General features: G+C 47.2%; 1 protein-coding gene across 5 annotated transcripts in view; it reads right to left on the bottom strand.

The window, feature by feature from the left end:
- NEK7 (NIMA related kinase 7) overlaps nt 1–18916 on the bottom strand; it is a 155161-nt gene that overhangs the window by 78869 nt on the left and 57376 nt on the right. For all 5 annotated transcript variants that reach the window (XM_030571545.1, XM_030571543.1, XM_030571548.1 and 2 more), the window contains one exon: nt 8472–8534. In XM_030571545.1, the coding sequence (XP_030427405.1) occupies nt 8472–8534 (63 nt within the window). The remainder of the gene's footprint in view (nt 1–8471; nt 8535–18916) is intronic.

Genomic DNA, 18916 nt, shown 5'->3' with positions numbered 1-18916 from the left:
CACCAAAGTATGGATACATTAGAGATCTTCAAAGAAGCAACTGAAAAAAAAATTAACATAGGCAAAGTATATGTATATGTATTTCCTCCTAACCTCATTCTTGAAAACAGTTGAAGCCTTTTTGCTGAAACTCTTAGACTGAGCAGGGAGAAGGGAAGGAGAGACAGGATACTGAAGAAAATCAGAGGCAGACAGAAAACATTGAAAATTTCAGCCGGTATGGTTGAAGTCTGGCCAATTTATGAGAAACTGAAAGCAAGGGCTTGTACTGTAAAGTGTATGAACTTAACCAGGCATTGCTACTAGCTCCATCTATATTATGAGGAAGTGGCTGCTCAGTTGGACACTCTACAAAATGTACAATTTGAGGTAATTTACCCAGCATACCTTTAACTCCAATTTTCTTTAGATGACCAGAAAGTTCTCCATTAAATCTGTGTGAATTCTGCTACTGACCAGAACGCAGAATACTGAACCTCATTTCAAGGCAGGGACATCAAGATGTAGACTGTGGCATGTGAGTTGTCACCTAGCCCATCAGTCACTTTTCCCCCTCCATCACACTCCATCTGGTGGCTACTATCAATCATTCTACCTCTAATGGAAGGGTACAACTGGCTTTAAACCTACATCAGTGCCCCCTTACGAGCTGGATGGCAAAAAACACTGTAGGGACAAATCATTTCCTTGCAACAAACTAAGGCTCGGTCTACACTAAAAAATTAGGTTGACCCAGCTATGTCGCTCAGGGGTGTGAAAAAATCAACATCCTTGAGCAATTTAGTTAAGATTATCTAACCCGCAGTATAGACAGCACTAGATGAATTGAAAAATTATTCTGCCGATCTAGAATCTAGATCTAGAATTATTCTGCCTCTCAGGGAGGTGGATTACCTATGCTGAGGGGAGAACCCCTCCCATCAGCATATATAATGTCTACATCTGAAACACTTACTCCTGAGGGAATTCTGCACCAAAAAATTACACGTACAATATTTTAAAATTCTGAAAATTTTATTTGTCAATAAATAAATGCGGCTCCAGCATGGCAGTGGGGAGCACTGGCCATGGCTGCACTGAGGTGGGAGATCACCTTGAAGCCCCCACCTCCCCTGGTACAGGGTCTCGGCAGTGAGGCTGCACCTAACCCTGACACAATGCAAGGACTGGGCCTGCTTCAGAAATACCCCAGGACCTTGCCCCTCTGCATCTGGTACACCAGATGTGGGTGAGCAGGCTCAGCACAGCAAGAGCCAAGTGTGGAAGGACTTGGGGAGAGGAAACCAGGTCTGGGGTGAGAGGTTTCTGTGTGGGGCAATCTGGGTTCGGGAAGTTCAGTGGGCGATCTAGATGCACAGAGGCTTGTTGGGGAGTTCCAGGTACAGGAGAAATGGGGCTCAGCAGCAGGTTCGGGGGCGGGGGGCTCAGTGCAGCTGGTTGAGGTTGGAGTATGAATAGGGAGGGCTCGTCAGAGGTGTCCAGATGTAGGTTTGATAGGCCTGGTTAACGGGGAAGTTCCAGCTGCTGCCGAGAGGATGCCGCATGCCAGGTTCCTGCTTCCCCCTGTGATTCCCCTATTCCCTTTTCTTCTCCATCCCCCTCCCCAGACTCCCACATTCCCCTCCCCCTTCCTTCCCCACTGCCACTTCCTCCCACCTCTTCAGCCCCCCTACCCAGCCCTACCACAGGCACTCACTGTTGCACAGAACAGAAAACAGGTGGGATCCCAACACACAGAAGGGAAGCACAACTAGCACTAGGACCCAGGAACTGGCATTCAGCTGCTGAGTCAGCGGAGCCAAGACACAGCCTCCTTCGGCTGGGGAGCTCTGTGCTTGCAGAATGAGGGGGGGCAGTAGCATGTAACCCTGTGTGCTCCCCCTCCCCCTGTGCCTCATTTGGAGGGGGGCAACCCCTCCCAAAAAATGCTCCCAAAGGCCTGTGCTTTTCCCCCTCCATGTGGCTTCCTTGCTGTTTTCTGCAGGGAAACATAGGAAATGGGGAGGGGAAGTGGGGGAGGACTTTCTGCAGGTGCACAGTTCTGCAGAATCCCCCCAGGAGTAAAGCACTGCAGCGGTGCCACTGTGGTGTTTCAAATGTAGACGAGCCCTAAGCAAATCTATTTCACAACATTATCAGCCTACAGTAACCCGGGAAGTGACAGTGATAAATTTATTCTGGTGAAGCTCCCCTATATGACAATGTGCTGAACTTCTGCCATCATGCCAGAAGAGAAAGTTACTCAACTTGTGTAGTAACAATGGTTCTTCAAGATGCGTGTCTCTGTGGGTGCCTCACTGTTGGTGCCCTTGCATCCCTGCACTGCTGATCAGAGAACTTTGGTAGCAGCATCCACTGGGCCCACACATGCGCTGTTCTTCCCTTCTCATCTGGCTCAAGGCTAGCTAGCCTTGCACAGGGAAACCCCCCTCAGTTCCTTCTTTACCGCAGAGACCCTTATGGGGTAGAGGGGGTCGTGACACACCCATAACGGAGCACATCTTGAAGAACCATCGTTACTGCACAAGGCGAGCCACTCTCTCTTCTTTGAATAGCGTCCCTATGGGTGGCTCCACTGTAGGTGACTCCTGAGCAGGTGACCCAATGGGAAGCTGGGACTTCAGAGTCGATTCTGTTATGGATGACAATACTGAGGAGCCAGATCAAGCATCATAAGCAGAAACCCCAGTGCTGGCATAGTGTTCTGCGAAGAAATGCGCAGACACCCAGGTAGGTGCTGTGTAGTTTTCTGGGATGAAGAAATCCTTGAAGAAGGCAACTGAGGAGGAAACCGATCTTGAGAAGTGTGTATGGATTCCAGATGGAGGTACTACATTGCGAACATGATAGTGTTTGATGCAGTTTGAAACCCACTCAGTGTCTGGGCCAATAGTGCTGCAACCTTAGTCCTACCCACAATGGAAAGGAAAAGCCTAGCTTTCCTAAAAGCCTTCATCCTGTCCAGATAGAAGGCCTAGTCTCTCCTAACGTCAAGTGTGTGTGTAGAATAGCTTCCCTGTCATGAGAGAGGGGCTTGGGATAAAAGTTGGGAGGTGAATGAGTTGGTTCGTGTGAAACGCTAAAGTCACTTTGGGGATGAACTTTGGGTGCGGCCTGAGCATGACCTTGTCAGGAAAAAATATTGTAAGGGAGGTTGCCATAAAAGCCACTATCTTCCCTATCCTCCACATGGAGGTAATAGCGACCAGAAATGCTGTCTTCACTGACAGGTGTGTAAATGAACAACTGCCCATAAGTTGGAAGGGCAGTCTGGTCAGGCCCTTTAATACTAAATTCAGTTCCCTTGGTGGGGTAGGATGTCTGGGTTTGGGAAAGAGATTCGCTGTGCTCTTGAGGAACTCTTAGGGTACGTCTACACTACGGGATTATTCCGATTTTACATAAACCGGTTTTGTAAAACAGATTGTATAAAGTCAAGTGCACACGGCCGCACTAAGCACAATAATTCGGCGGTGTGTGTCCATGGTCTGAGGCTAGCATCGATTTCTGGAGCGTTGCACAGTGGGTAGCTATTCTGTAGCTATCCCATAGTTCCCGCAGTCTCCTCCGCCCCTTGGAATTCTGGGTTGAGATCCCAGTGCCTGATGGGGCAAAAATCATTGTCGCGGGTGGTTCTGGGTAAATGTCGTCACTCATTCCTTCCTCCGGGAAAGCAACGGCAGACAATCATTTCGCGCCCTTTTCCCCTGGATTGCCCTGGCAGACGCCATAGCACAGCAACCATGGAGCCCGTTCAGCTTTTTTTTCTTTTCTTTTTTTTTTTTTTTTAAATACTGTCACCGTATGTGTACTGGATGCCGCTAACAGAGGCGTTACTGCAGCGCTACACAGCAGCATTCATTTGCTTTTGCATGATAGACATGGTTAGTCGTTCTGTACCGTCTGCTCCCACTGTAAATTGGCAGTAAGATGACGGTTATCTGTTGTTCTGTACTGTCTGCTGCTATTATGGGTGCCCCTGGCTGAGGTCGGCCGGGGACACAAAGGCAAAACTGGGAATGTCTCCCCGAGTCAATCCCTACTTTATGGTTTCTAAAAATACAGTCAGTCCTGCCTAGAATATGGAGCAAGTGTACTAGAGAACCAGTGTATCAGAGAGCACAGCTGCTCCGTGTCAGATCCCGCAAAAATGATGAGCTGCATGCCATTCACGGGGGGTACCCTTGCAACAACTCCACCCGTTGCTTCCCTCCTCCCCAAACCTTCCTGGGCTACCGTGGCAGTGTTCCCCCTATTTGTGTCATGAAGTTATAAAGAATGCAGGAATAAGAAACACTGACTTGTTAGTGAGATAGCAGCGGGAGGCTGCCTCCCCCTCATTTTATGACAGTCCAGGCAGGACATTAAGCAGTGCTGGGGAGAGGAGCCCAGCATCCCGCTGCTATGATAGTCCAGGCAGTACAGAATCTTTTCTTTACACAGGAAAGGGAGGGGGATGATGGAGCTCAGCCCCCAGTTGCTATGATGAGGACGGTTACCAGCAATTCTGTACCATCTACTGGGAATGACCAGGAATCATTTCTATTTTTTCCCAGGCATCCCCGGCCAGCCTCACCCGAGGCCAGCCAGGAGCACTTGGGGCTGATGGTGATGACGGATAGCAGTCATATTGTACCGTCTGCCACCGGGAAGGGGAGAGGAGCGGATACTGCTCTTCACTGCTGCAGTATCGCGTCTACCACCAGCATTCAGTAGACATAGGGTGACACTGAAAAAAGTCAAGAAACGATTTCTTTCCCTTTTCTTTCACATGGTGGGGGAGGGAGTAAATTGACGAGCTATACCCTGAACCACGCTGGACAATGTGTTTGAACCTACAGACACTGGGAGCTCAGCCAAGAATGCAAATAGTTTTCAGAGACTGCTGGGGACGGTGGGATAGCTGGAGTCCTCAGTACCCCCTCCCACCCTCCATGAGCATCCATTTCATTCTTTGGCTTTCCTTTACGCTTGTCACGCAGCACTGTGTAGCCTGGAGATTTTTTCAAATGCTTTGGCATTTCGTCTTCTGTAACGGAGCTCTGACAGAACAGATTTGTCTGCCCATACAGCGATCAGATCCAGTATCTCCCGTATGGTCCATGCTGGAGCTCTTTTTGGATTTGGGACTGCATTGCCACCTGAGCTGATCAGAGCTCCACGCTGGGCAAACAGGAAATGTAATTCAAAAGTTCGCGGGGCTTTTCCTGTTTACCTGGCCACTGCATCCGAGTTCAGATTGCTGTCCAGAGCGGTCACAATGGTGCACTGTGGGATACCGCCCGGAGGCCAATACCGTCGATTTGCGGCCACACTAACCCTAATCCGATATGGTAATACCGATTTTAGCGCTACTCCTCTCGTTGGGGAGGAGTACAGAAACCGATTTAAAGAGCCCTTTGTATCGATATAAAGGGCCTTGTAGTGTAGACGGGTGCGCCGTTAAATCTGTTTAACGCTGCTAAAAATCGGTTTAAACACGTAGTGTAGACCAGGCCTCAGTAGCTGGATGCGAGAAATCTAAAAACTCCTCTGTTCGTTAATGAAAAGTCATTATGGCCACCAAGCAAGTGAGCACGTGTTCCTGAGCGTTTGAGGAGGTTGATATGAAGTCACATCTCTGTAGGTGACCACTTGCCTTGTGTCACGAGGTTGTTGAGATGTGCTCCCCACCCTATGAGGAATCCACGGTTGGAGAGGTAGTGACGGGGGAAGAGGAGAAGCTATATGAACGGGTGTTTGTGCAAACATTTGCTGGATCCTTCCACCAGTTCTAGGATTGGTTGACCTTGGTGGGTAACGATAGGCGTTTGTCTAGGTTGTTTCTGTTCAGCCTGTGAACATAGCTGGACCATGACTGAAGACACCACATGCAAAGTCTATCAGCTTATGAACATAGCATGCATGCATACCCAGCATCAGGGTAGTCCCTAGTAAAGTGAAAGAAGTAACTAAAGTTGTTGGGTTTTGGAGGGGTTGGGTGGGTTTTTTTTGTTTTTTTTAAGAGAAGAATAACCAAAGGAAACTCTAACCCAGGGGTTGGCAACCTATGGCACGCATGCCACCTTTGGCACGCAAGCCGATGTTGACTGGCACGCGGCTGCCAGCCGGGGTCCCGGCTGCCAGCCCCGCTTAGCACAGCCAGCTGAGTGAACAGAACCCTAGGCCGGCAGAGACTGAACGGGGCCGGGGGCCAGGACCCCAGACCAGCAGCAGGCACGCCCTCCCAGCTTCCCCCTCATCATGCTTGGGTTCTGCAGCTCCCAAGAGTGAGAGCCGCCAAGGCACGGGGCCCTGAGCCTGCTGCAGAAGGGGTGGTGGCAGCGGCTCACATTCCCTGGAGCCACGGATACCCGAGTGTGGCGAAGCGGGAGCCTGGAGGCGCACGGGGACCGCTGCCCGCATGCGTCTGCTGCAGGAGCCCCCCCGGGGGGGGGGGGCACAAGGCCACAGCCCGGGAAGGTGTGCCCCTCCGGCTCCCCCCTCACCACGCTCGGGTTCTGCGACTCATGGAAGTGTGAGCCGCCGCCGCTCCTCCCGTAGCTCCCCTCCTCCGGCTGCCTCAGCACTCCATGTGGAGTTTTGCCTCCACGGACAGCCAGTGTCTATGGGCATGGGCCTGGTAAGGGGAGTCTCGGGGGGCAGTCAGGGAACAGGAGGAAGGTGGGATGGGTCGGGAGTTCTGGGGGTCCTGTCAGGGGGCGAGGAGTGGTTGGATGGGGCATGGGAGTCCCCGGGAGTCTGCCTGGGGGCAGCGGTGTGGATAAGGGTTGGGGCAGTCAGGGGACAGGTAGGGGGTAGTGTCCTAGGGGGCAGTTAGGGTGTGTGGGGTCTCAGGAGGGGGCAGGCAGAGGACAGGGAGCAGGTAGGCTTAAGTAGGGGGTGGGGTTCTGGAGGGCAGGGTCCTGGAGGGGGCAGTGAGGGGACAAGGAGGCGGGGGGGGGGGTTCCGACCGGGGCAATCAGGGTGGGAAGTGAGAGGGAGTGGATGGGGGTGGGGCTAGGGCAGGGCTATCTCCTCTTTTTTGATTGTTGAAATATGGTAACCTTAGGCGAGCGGGGAGCTGGTAAGCGCATGGGGGCTGGCGCCCACATATATCCACTGCAGCCTGCAGGAGCCCCCGGTGGGGCCCTGGGCCGCAGCCTGGGCCGGAGAGGCACAGGGGCGCAGCTGGTCCTCGTTAGCGGTGCCACTGCCTCTGCAGGGCTGCTGCCCCCCTCCACTGCGCCAGCTACTCCATGGCTGGGGCTCGCTGCTGCCACAAGCAGGATGCTCTGGCTCTCCGGTGCCTCCGGAAGGTGGCTCCTCCCTGCTGAGCTGCTGCAGCAGCCCAAGCCTGGCAAAGCCAGTGAGTGGACTCGGGGCGGGGGCCACCTGGTTGGGCTGAGGAGGGCTCATGGGCTGTGCACTCTCCAGGAGAGTTCAGGCGGTAGGGAGGGGGGAACCTGGTCTGGGGAGCAGCCCCTGGGGTCTATAAAGGCTCATTGGGATTTGTCCCTCAATGAACTGATGTGCAATGGAGAGGGGGGAGGGCGCAAGGTAGAAGTTCTGCCTAGGGTGCAAAATATCCTTGCACCGGCCCTGCCCAAGGGGGTGTGTGCACCCCAGGTTAAGAACCACTGCACTAAACTGATAAATTAAAATGTACATCTTAGTTTTAAATGAAGCTTCTTAAACATTTTTAAAAAATTGTTTACTTTACATACAACAATAGTTTATAGACTTAGAGAGAGAGACCTTCTAAAAACATTAAAATGTATTACTGGAACACAAAACCCTAAATTAGTGTGAATAAATGAAGACTCAGCACACCACTTCTGAAAGGTTGCCAACCCCTGCTCTAAATTAACAGATAAAAGAAAGATTAGTAACTACCTAAGTTCAAACAATAGGTTAACAAGCGGATGAAGGGACAGCTAATAGCAAGGTCTCTACCCAGGGGCAGAGATTCGCCCACACAATACTAGGTAGTCTCCAGCCGGGGGGGAGGGGGGGGGTTGTGGCGGGATAGCACATGTGCAGGCTCAACAAACACTGCTACCAAAATTCACTGATCAACAGTGCAGGGATGCAAGTGCACCTATGGTGGAACACTCATAGGGACACTACTCGAACAACTATATTTTAGTTACTTGAAATAGTAATTTAAATTCAACCCACTTTAAAAAAATCAGTGCATTATTGTACATGATATAAAATGTTTATTCAGTATCTTATTATTGTGTTTCCTTCAAATGTTTGAACATGAAAGCTTGCAGTTTAAGGTCTTCTGCCTCTGAATACTTGCCTCCTTATAAAGAAAGTTTTTTTTTTCAAGAAATGAAAAATGAAATTAAATGGAAATCTTTAAGTATTGCATTTAAAAGCCTCATGTATAAGACAGAGGACACTTCATCACCATCTACTGTCAGAGTGAAAGAAAAATCAATAAATTATAACTAAACCTATGAAATTCTTTAACAAGTCTTTACCTTAAGAAGATCTATTTCTTTGATGCAGTCAGCCCGGGCTTTGGCATCCATTAAATCAAATATCTGCACAAAAAAACAAAACATATTTTCTAACAGCAGCAAACACTGTGTCGTCATCAACAATTATTATTTTATACTGCCACCAAAAGCATGCTAAGCACTTTATGGGAAAACACAGCATTGCAATAAAAACTAACTCTATTATCCTTAGTACAAGTTTTAGTACTGAAACAGATGTAATATTTCAGATACTACTTCTTACAGAACAAAAGCAATTATTGTTAGTACATTTTTTCAGTATTTTTCAAGCTTTTTTTTTTTAATAAATAAATACGAACTGAGTATTCGATACTGAGTCATGTTCTTCTGGTAGCAAATGTGAAATAATATTTGAATATTTATTAATAATATTTTCAAAAAGCACATTTCCACAGCCTTGAACTAGTATTTATGAGAACAAAACAACCTGACTGCCAAACAGCACATGACCTAAACAAAGTAGAACCACAGAATGATAGTCCACCACAATAAAGCATCAGTGTAATTAACTTCTAAATACTTTATGCCCTTTTAATCATCTCTCCTTTCAGTCTTAACTCTGCTCTCCATTTTCCCTATAGATTGCTAACCTTCAGCATCACCTAATGGCTCCTCAACCTCCCACTGTCTTCCGTTGGTATCCTTTCAAGTTCCAAGTTTGGTACCTTTCTCTCTTCCATCTGTACTCTTACACTTGACAGCAGCATCACTCTCAAGGATTTCATTACCATTTCTATTTATTTATTGACATCTGCACATCTACCCCCAAACTCTTCACTTGAAGTCCACTCTGACACTCCAACTTCCTCTTATTCTCTTGCCATCTCTGTCATAACCTAGTCCCAGATTTGAACCTTAGCGTCCAAAATATGCGGGTTAGCATGAAAACCTCCAAGCTTAGTTACCAGCTTGGACCTGGTAAAGCTGCCACCATCCAAAAAATTAGAGTGTTTTGGGGCACTCTGGTCCCCCCAAATCTTCCCTCGGGACCCCAAGACCCAAATCCCTTGAGTCTCACAACAAAGGGAAATAAACCTTTTCCCTTCCCCCATCCAGGTTTTCCTGGAGAGAGACACAGAAGCAAGCTCCATGAATCTAAACAGAGGGGTTCCACCCTCCCCGTTTCCAGCCTTGGAAAACAGAAGTACCGAGAGCTAATCTCTCTTCCCCCCTCACCCAGAGGAAATGCAAAGTCAGGCTAGTAAATCTAACACACACAGATTTCCCCCTGACTACTTCCTCCCACCAATACCCTGGTGAGCACAGATTCAATTCCCTGGAGTTCCCCACTAAAGAAAAACTCCAACAGGTCTTAAAAAGAAAGCTTTATGTAAAAAGAAAGAAAAATACATAAAAAATGGTCTCTCTGTATTAAGGTGACAAATACAGGGTCAATTGCTTAAAAGAAATATGAATAAACAGCCTTATTCAAAAAGAATACAATTCAAAGCACTCCAGCAACTACACACATATAACTACAAAAAAACAAACCTATCTTTTTGTACTTACAACTGGGAAACAGAAGATTAGAAAGCAGGAAATAGAGAAATCCTTCCCATAGCCGAGAGAGACAGATACAAGACAAAGGACTCAGACAAAAACTTCCCTCCACCCAGATTTTAAAAAGTCTTGTTTCCTGATTGGTCCTCTGGTCAGGTGTTTCAGGTTACTTCTTTCCAGGTGTGAGAGACATTAACCCTTAGCTATCTGTTTATGACAATCTCAAGCTCATTGTCTCAGACACTGAACTTAGCCCTCCTTCCCCATCCCTTTCTGCTGCATCCCTTCTCTATCTTAATTGATAACTACCTCATTTTTAGAGCCCTGCAAATCCATGGGTATCCGCTTTATATCTGTGAACCATTTCTGCCAATTGCCACACAGATGAGGATACAAATTTTGTAATCGAGCAGGGCTCTGACTGTAAAAACGGGGCAGGTAGACGTGAGGAACCATGGCATGGATCTTCCACCAGCCCTGGGTGGGAGGCCTGGGGGCAGGGACACTGGGCAGGGGCCTGCTTGGGCCCCGGCCCAGGGCAGGTGGAGGGCTTGCCTGGCTCTTACCATGGCTGGGCTGCGACTCCAAGCTGCCCCCCACCAGAGCCAGGTCAGGGAGAGCCGTGCTGGCAACTGTGGGGAGCCTGGGTCCCTCCACCTCCCCTGGGGGAAGGGATGGGGGCAGGGACACTGGGAGGAGAGGCTTGGGGGCAAGGACACTTGGCAGGGGACATGAGGGGGCAGGGACACTGGGCAGGAGCTGCTCGGGCCCCCTGCCCAGGGCAGATGGAGGGTCCACCGTGACTCCCCACAACCCAGCTCCAGAAAACTTCACCTGCTCTGGGCGGGGGACCCAAGCAGCCCCTGGGTAACTCCACAGGTCTCCACTTTTCCCCTGGCCAAGCCAGCGTGGAGCCCAGCCATGGAGCTGTGAGGAGCCGTAGCAGACCCTCCACCTGCCTGCAGTGGGGCAGGGCCTGAAAACAGCCCTCGGCCATGTCTCTGCCTCCCCCGCCAGGTTCTCCACCAGGCCTAGAGCAGGTGGAAGGTCCGCAATGGCTCCCCACAGCTGCCCGTGGCTCTCCCCAGGGAATGCCTCATAGCCTCAGCCCAACCCCCAATGTAGAGCCCCACAGATCCGCAGATAATTTTTGCAGATAGCAGATCGGATGCAGATACACATTTGTGTATCTGCGTAGGGCTCTACTTATTTTTCTTGTCTCACGATCATAACTTCATTATCATCTGACCCTTCTTTCAGGCTCACGCGCCAGCCACACTCTCACATTTTCCTCATCAATATAAACAAAATTTGCCCTTTCCTCACTAACCTCACTGCTAGGACACTTGTTTCTTGTTCTCATCGCTCACCTTGACTTTTATAGCCCCTTACTCTGACACCCCTGCTTTTCACCTCTTTTCCACTCTCCCATCTGCTCAAAATACCACTGTAAAGTCTCGTCCCTGCCTCCTTCCATGCCAGCCACATCATCCCCTTTACTGGCTTCCTGACTCTTATGATTTAGGCTCTGTGTCCTTATCTTACAACGTCTATCCTTTTGCTCTCATTTCCTCCAAATATCACACTTTGTGCTTGACTGTTTCTTTTGATTTTCCCTTGCTCTGCTTTGCATTCTATGATAGCGTAGCTGTGCAACTGGAACAGTAGCTGTGCAACTGGAAGTTTTCTCTTCATTTTGTTTGCCAAACGCCCTCTCTTCCCCTCCTGAGATATCTAGCCTCAAACTAACTAAATCTCAACACTATATTTCTTCCAGGAATCCTTCCTACCTCCTTGGCTCCACTAACTCCACACACCAGCCCTTTTCTGAAAAAATTGTCCTGTTAAGATTGCAAGCTCTTCAGAACAGGGAACATGACTCACAATAGCTATGTTTGTTTATGTAGCACTATAAATTATCTTTTATTATACTTTTTTCAGTTTATACTGTATGCTTATCATCTCTCTCAGATGCTCCTCAGGAAAAGCTGAGTTATGTTCCCTTATGATGATCAAAAGCAGGCTCAACTGAAGAAAAGTGATGAATGAGTCAAGAGCCGAGGGCTTTTTCCTGAGAACACCCTGCCACCAGCCCCCAGATATAAGAAAACGAAAGGACTGTCAGCACCTCGAATTACTTCAACTGTTGAGTAAAAGTACTAGGAGAGAGGCAATCTGTCCCAAGCCAAAAAAATCAATTTAATAATCAAAAGCCAGTGCACTCTCTTTGGAGCACTGATATAATACCACAGCCAGCATCATATTAGCGCTTAAGCCGCAGTGTGTTCCTTCATTTGAGATGCCACTATCTAATGCCAATCTTTAAACCAAATAGAAAGAATCCTGAGAATCTTTAAGATTTTTTCATTCGTGGAGCTCTGATCCTCATAAGATAGGGTGCAGTGTGTACTGACTAGCCTCCACTTAAGCATTTAGAGTCTTGTGATCTCAAGACTGCCCAAAAAAACCCCAAGCCCTAGATTACGGTGGATCTGGTGCTCACGTTATGAAAAAGATATTACCAGATTCATCATTAAAATGTCAAGCCATAAAGAAAAAAAACTACTTAACAGGAAATAGGAAAAAAAAATCCCTCAACTCTTTGTATGTTAAGACTACAGTAATAAGAAATAGACTGAGCTAGAAGTAATGAATCAGGAAGGAGACAGTGAAAAAATAGATACATGGCAGGATGTGTCATATGAATGGAATGTTAACACTAAGAAATAAAGTCATGTCAGATGTAACAGAGAAAGGGGGGCTAGTATCATACATTAAATTATTGATATAAAGTCAAACCAATACTAATGTAAAAGACAGGAGATGAACATTTATGAGTAAGGTTAGGGGCATGACTAGAAAAGGAGAAGTCACAGTCACCATCTGCTATAGATCTCAAAACCAAAATGAAGAAGCCATCCCTACTTAATTCCCTTGTGTGATAGGGTGTTATGGGGCTGGGCAGCCTAGTGGCTAGATCACTGATCTTTTTAGTCTGTATGTTGGAGGGAGAGGAGGGAAGAAGTGGTAGGGGGACCCTCTCTACTGAGTCCCAGCCTGGGGCCTGTGCAGATCAACACCTAAATAGGAAAGAAGGAGTCTCCTTCCCAGCAGGGAGTCAAGATCTACTTCCCTGGGCTACTTCCTACAAGTCTCTTCAGTCTGGGTCATGGCCACACTAGTCCAGTTGCCCTGAGTGCTGGGGCTTATTTGCAGCCTCCTCTTGGCAGGGGAGCCCTTACTTGCCTGAAGCAGCTATGCTGGCTGGCAGGCTGCTGATCCATCTGTTCGGGCAGACAGAGAGCTCCTGGCTTCTAGCCAGTCAGTCCCTTACTGATCCAGGCTCTCTTCGTTTCTCCCCACTCCAGGACTGGCACTGGCCACAGGTATAGTCGGGCAGGGTTAGCTGAATCCAAACATTTTCTTTAACCTCCCCTGTGCCAGACAACAGTTTTTCTGCTCCCTCACACCTTGACACTGATCTAAAGTCTTATGACTTGTTGATAAGTCCTGGAGGACTTCAATTATTCAGATATCATAATCTTCCGGGAAACACAAAATGTTCAATTCAGTCAGTAAGGAAATTACTGAAATGTATTAAAGGGTAGTTTATAAAAATGAGAGAGCTTTGGGGCAGGCAGGACACTATTGGGGAAAGACTGACAAACCTGGAGATGGGTACATGGAAAACTTTGATAAAGTGAACAAGAAATGATCAGAAAAAATGTAATGATAATGGAGAAAAATAAACAGGTAAAACTGTGGCAGTGAAGGAGATGAGAGGTCATAAAACTTCACAAAGCATGCAGAATTAGTGGCAAATCACTTTAGCCTCTCAGTTTACAGCCCATTTGTCGTGCTATGGCTCAGTCAGCAATTTTCAAATATCCTTTTTTACACATACTACTTTTATTCCATTAGGACTACCATATACACACACAAACACACCCTAAACTGTATAAAAGCCAACTAAAAATTACTCAGCTTGATATTTGCTCTCCCCCCCGTCCACCTAGATTTTGTTTTTATGTGCTCTACATTGCTGACTAGCGAATTTTAAATGTTCAACTAAGTTTCCATGTCATGATTAAAATACAATTCAAAAACGCCTTCAAAACTCTTCCATGCAAAACCTATAAATCCATTAACAGGTTTTTATATACACCATCAAACTCATTTTGAAAACTTCAATTAAATCTGCACCCAGATCTACAGATTTAAAACTATGCACTACTGGAATTATCTTGTTATGGGAGACCCACTAATGAAAAGCCAGGAATTCTTGAGAAATCATCCATAGAACTCTCTGTGCTTTAAATGATTGATAGTAATTTGATTAAGAAGCAGGATAATTTACCAAATTCATCAAAATGTTTCTTTTATCATCATGTCACTTGGCTCCCCTGGTTGATGGGGCTGATTGCTTTATGTCAGTAACACTATCTGTTAAGACTCCCCACCACTTCCCCAACATATACACACAGCTGATGTGGGTGCAGCATTAACTATCACCAGAGGAGGCTATATACAACCCTTTTCTTGATACCAAAAGAGGACAACTCTCTTAATGGAGAACAGCAATTTATTTTCACAAAATGATAGTAGAGTTATTTAAGTTATATAAAGGATTTGTACAGTTTGTATTTTTATTCTGTGACATGGGAGAAGACTACAAAATTTGATCTCAGCCAACAAATGTACAACAAACTGATCCATGTTGAATATAAGCTACACCAACCAGCCAGCCAAATTACATTTTGCTGTAGCTTTTTGTGCCACGAACATGCTAAATATTTAAAGATTATTGATTAAAATCCATAGCCAGTTGATTCACTACACATGTGACTCTGTGAGGCGCATTCAAGTAACCAAATAACCAATTCATTACTAAAAGTCTGCAATAGTACAGTACAGGAAAGAGTTACATCATCACTGATCCTTCTAGGAAACTGTTTCTCACAGTATGTCAGGTCACCTTACACAAAAGGTGCACTCCCAAAATATACCCCCAATATTTGCTGTATTTATAGCAGACTTGCTTACAAATTAAAGCACTCTATATGTCACCCAAACCTGGAATCCACCAATCAGCTTTTTACTTTGTTTTTCTGTTATCACTGTCTACCCCTTATCTTTTGCTTTTGAATACAGCATTCCAAACCAGCTGGGCCATGAAGGCACATCCTACCTTGGACCATGGTAGAACACTCATTTATCTTTATTTTGTATGGGTTTATATTCGTTAAGGCCAAACACTACATTTAGCTTTGCAAGGTACTGTGGGATATATACCCTCTTGACATAAGTGGGTAGGAGTGAACCTAATACAATTTACCATAATTTTGTGCTAACAGTCATATATAATATGTTAATGAGATGTGCAATACATAATATGATGTGTAACATATGTTGGCTTATAAGACACTGGTAAAGTTTTACAAAAATATTCAAAAGACAAAACTGATCACCATACATGGAGGAGGAAATTGCAGTATTGGTAATTGTATTTGGTATAGTCTTTGTTCTTCTCCCATACAAAGGAAGATTCAGAAAGCCTTCTCCAACTTCGAACTTCCAAAAAACAGAGGAAAAAAGACTGTCAATCGCAAATGGTACACGTAGCCGGGTTCCATCTCCTTTCTCTCAATCATTTGACAGGCTAAAAACATAATAGAACTAGAGAAGCTATCAACAGATGCAGAAAAACCTAACATGTATATAGGAAGAGAGGAACATGAAATAGAAGACAAAACACAGCACCATACACAGTCGTTTAATTGAAGCAGAGCAATTTACTGCGTATTATACAAATTCTTTGATTCACACAATAAAAAGAAAAACTTCCTTAAAAAAAGTTTGTATACTTTCAGACAAGTACAAACTGCTGCTTCTCCTATGACATGCAGCCATTTGAGGTGGAGTATGGTTTCTACCCAGAATATTGGGGAGTTTGAGAAAAGGGTCCCTACCTGGTCATCTTTTAGGGCCCCAGGAGCGAATGCCCAGGAAAGTGAAGGTTCCGTATTTCAGCCATCACAACACTCAGTTCATGTAGCACCCTCCCAAACGTTCATTCTCCTCCACAATATACAATTAACACAAACTACGCAGCTTAGGGTCATACAAGATCATGCTTAGATTCAATAACCTCAGGAATTGTTCCAACACTTTCTCCCTCTTGACCATAAAGGGTCAATCGTTACAACTGTATTCTAGCAATACAAGACAGAATTCTTCAAAGCTTCAGGGCAGACATTTCAAAATGTCCCAATGAGACCAGAGCTGAGGCCAGGACTACACTAGAATCATCTGCCAGTATAGTAATATTGGTTAGGAGTGTCATTTCTTCTATTCATTATGACATTTCTATGTGGCAAAAGCCCTAGTGCAGATGCAGTTATGACAATGGAGCTGCTTTATAACAATTTATTAATACTCTATATTGAACTGGTTACTGGGATGGTTACTGGAATACCATATTGGTGTAGCTTAACAGGGGGGGCTTTAAGAATAAGACAGTTACCTTTGTAACTGTTGTTCTTCGAGATGTGTTGCTCATACCCATTCCAGTTAGGTGTGCGAGCGCCACGTGCAAGTTCGTCAGAAGATTTTTACCCTAGCAATACTCGGTGGGTTGGCTGGGTGCCCCCTGAAGTGATGCCCTTATGGCGCCGGATATATACCCCTGCCGACCTGACCATCCCTCAGTTCCTTCTTGCCAGCTACTCCGACAGTGGGGAAGGAGGGCGGGTTAGGAATGGATATGAGCAACACATGTGAAAAACAATAGTTACAAAGGTGAGTAACCGTCTTTTCTTCTTCGAGTGCTTGCTCATATCCATTCCAGTTAAGTGATTCCCAAGCCTTACCGAGGCGGTGGGGTCGGAGTGAGATGTTGCGGAATGTAAGACCACTGAGCCAAAGGCTGCATCGTCTCTGGACTGCTGAACCAATGCGTAATGCAACGCAAAGGTGTGGATGGAAGACAAGGTAGCAGCGTGACATATTTCCTGGATGGGAACATGGGCCAGGAAAGCGGCAGATGAGGCTTGAGCCCGAGTAGAACTGGCGGTGAGACGGTTAGCCAAAACGTGAGCCAAGTCATAGCATGTCCGGATACAGGATGTCACCCAAGATGAAATTCGTTGGGAAGAGACTGGCATGCCTTTCATCTGCTCTGCGACAGCTCCAAAGAGCTGAGGCGAACGTCGGAAGGGTTTGGTCCTCTCGATATAAAAGGCGAGAGCCCTGCGGACATCCAAAGTATGCAGCTGTTGTTCTCGACGCGACGAGTGCGGCTTTGGGAAAAAGACCAGTAGAAAGATGTCTTGATTAACGTGGAAGGCAGACACCACCTTAGGGAGTAACGCTGGGTGAGGTCGCAGCTGTACCTTGTCCTTGTGGAATACTGTATACAGGGGATCTGCTTTCAAAGCTCGAAGTTCCGAGACTAATCTAGCCGAGGTGATAGCGACAAAGAAGGCTGTCTTTCAGTAAACGTACAGCAGCGAGCATGTGGCTAGAGGCTCGAAGGAGGGACCCATAAGCCTAGCTAACACCAGGTTTAGATCCCAGGTAGGGGTCGGGTGTTTGACTTGAGGGTACAATCGCTCCAATCCTTTCAGGAACCTGGAAACTATGGGGAGAGAAAAGATTGAACTGCCACTTTCCCCAGGGTGGAAGGCGGAAATAGCTGCAAGATGCACCCTAAAAGAAGAGACCACCAGGCTCTGCTCTTTGAGGGTCCATAAATAATCCAAGATAATGGGGACAGATACGTGTCCGGAGGTAAAGTTACGCTGAGCGCACCAGTGGGAGAAGCACTTCCAGTTGGCGAGATATGTTGTTCACGTGGAAGGCTTTCTGCTTCCCAACAGCACCTGTTGTACTGGTGCAGAACCACGCAATTCAGACTGGCTCAACCAGACACCAGCCATGCTGTCAGATGAAGAGATTGCAGGTCCGGGTGGTGAAGCCTGCCAAAGTCCTGTGTTATGAGGTCCGGCCAGAGTGGCAAGGGGATCAGGTCTGCCACCGAGAGGTCGAGCAACAGGGTGTACCAATGCTGTCTTGGCCATGCTGGAGCGATCAGGATTAGGTTGGCTCTGTCCCTGCGGAGCTTGAGTAGGACTCCGTGGACGAGTGGAAACGGAGGGAAGGCATAAAAGAGGTGTCCTTTCTACGGAATTAGGAATGTGTCCGAAAGGGAGCCCGGGTAGCGACCTTGCAGGGAGCAGAACACCTGGCACTTCCTGTTCTCTCGGGAGGCAAAGAGGTCTATATGGGGAAACCCCCACTTCCGGAAGACAGAATGGAGAATATCCAGACGGATCGGCCACTCGTGAGAGAAGAAGGATCTGCTCAGTTGATCTGCCAGAGTGTTCCGGGCTCCTGGGAGAAAGGACGCTACCACGTCTATTGAGTGGGCTATGCAGAAGTCTCATATTTGTATTGCCTCCTGACAAAGGGGAGAGGATCGTGTCCCTCCCTGCTTGTTTATGTAATACATGGCTGTTGAGTTGTCTGTAAACATTGAGACACAATGACCCCATAGATGGCGCTGGAACGCCTGGCATGCCAGGCGCACTGCTCTCAGTTCTCGGACATTTATGTGTAACACCAGCTCCCCAGGTGACCAAAGGCCTTGAGTGCGAAGGTGTCCTAGGTGAGCACCCCAGTCGAGAGATGACGCGTCTGTTGTCAGGGATGTGGAGGGCTGTGGTGGATGGAACGGTAGACCTGCACACACCAGGGATGGCGTCAGCCACCAGTCAAGGGAACCTAGGATGTTCGGAGGAATGGTGACCACCATGTCTATGGCATCCCTGCCTGGGCGGTAGGCTGAGGCGAGCCAAGTTTGAAGGGGGCACATGCGCAGTCTGGCATGCTTTGTCACGAATGTGCAT

The sequence above is a fragment of the Gopherus evgoodei genome, chromosome 8, assembly GCF_007399415.2.
Source record: "Gopherus evgoodei ecotype Sinaloan lineage chromosome 8, rGopEvg1_v1.p, whole genome shotgun sequence".
Lineage (NCBI taxonomy): Eukaryota > Metazoa > Chordata > Testudines > Testudinidae > Gopherus > Gopherus evgoodei.
The sequence above is the reverse complement of the archived record's forward strand: the minus strand, read 5'-3'. Positions and strand labels throughout refer to the sequence as shown.